This window comes from Volvox carteri, assembly GCF_000143455.1.
Source record: "Volvox carteri f. nagariensis unplaced genomic scaffold VOLCAscaffold_1423, whole genome shotgun sequence".
Taxonomy (NCBI): domain Eukaryota; kingdom Viridiplantae; phylum Chlorophyta; class Chlorophyceae; order Chlamydomonadales; family Volvocaceae; genus Volvox; species Volvox carteri.
This window is the reverse complement of record NW_003308570.1, coordinates 1,216-2,209: the sequence shown is the minus strand read 5'-3', so window position 1 is coordinate 2,209 and position 994 is coordinate 1,216. Positions and strand designations below refer to the sequence as shown.

The window sequence follows — 994 nt, the reverse complement described above, 5'->3', positions numbered from 1 at the left end:
GCAGCTGCACTTCCTCCTTGTCATCGTTGTCCTCCTCCGCCACCTCCGCCGCCTCCTCTGCCTCCTCCGCCTCCTCCGCCTGCTCAGCCTCCTCCGCTTCCTCAGCCTCCTCAGCCTCCTCAGCCTCCTCAGCCTCCTCAGCCTCCTCCGCTTCCTCAGCCTCCTCAGCCTCCTCAGCCTCCTCCGCTTCCTCAGCCTCCTCAGCCTCCTCCGCCTCCTCAGCCTCCTCAGCCGCCTCCGCCTCCTCCTCAGCCTCCTCCGCCTCCTCAGCCTCCTCAGCCGCCTCCGCCTCCTCCTCAGCCTCCTCAGCCTCCTCAGCCTCCTCAGCCTCCTCATCCTCCTCCGCTTCCTCAGCCTCCTCCGCCTCCTCAGCCTCCTCCGCCTCCTCCTCCGCCTCCTCCGCCTCCTCCGCCTCCTCCTTAGCCTCCTCCGCCTCCTCCTCCGCCTCCTCCGCCTCCTCCGCTTCCTCAGCCTCCTCAGCCTCCTTGTCAGCCTCCTCAGCCTCACCCATATCCTCATCCACAACCTGGGTGTCGCGGTCCTGCTGGTGCTGGTGCTGCATCCATTGACCCTGCTGCCCTCTCCATGGCCCGCCAGCGCCCGAGCTGCCCAACAGCCTTCTGTGCCACGATGCTGTCACGACCCTTTATGTAGTGGCGGCGCCAGACAGCAACAGAATTTCCCATGACGAGTGCATCCCCTGCGAGGGCTTCCTCCTCCTGGTCTGCCACATTGTCCACCAGGTCTTTGAACCTCACAGTGGCATGGAGGTGCCTAAATTTCATGGGGCAGAATACTGTCGGCCAGGGTGCACCATACTTCCTTTGAATAAGCTTCCATTCGTCCGTGAATGGGGCGTCGACACCTGCAACCGGCCTGCCCTTCCTGTCAAGGAACAGGAAGGGAGGCTCCTTGCTGGCATCGTCAATGCTGGGATTCATGTTGAGGAGCGCTGGCCGGGCATACTCTGTGTAAGTCCGGATGTGCTGGGAGA

At 63.8% G+C, this 994-nt stretch overlaps 1 protein-coding gene across 1 annotated transcript; it reads right to left on the bottom strand.

Annotated features, from left to right (window-relative positions):
* Positions 1 to 10: 10 nt before the first annotated feature.
* On the bottom strand, positions 11 to 562 carry VOLCADRAFT_101479 (uncharacterized protein; the record flags this gene model as incomplete). Its single annotated transcript, XM_002959915.1, has 1 exon — positions 11 to 562. A coding segment is annotated over one exon (552 nt), but the record flags the coding sequence as incomplete, so codon positions are not given.
* Between the last annotated feature and the right edge of the window lie 432 nt (positions 563 to 994).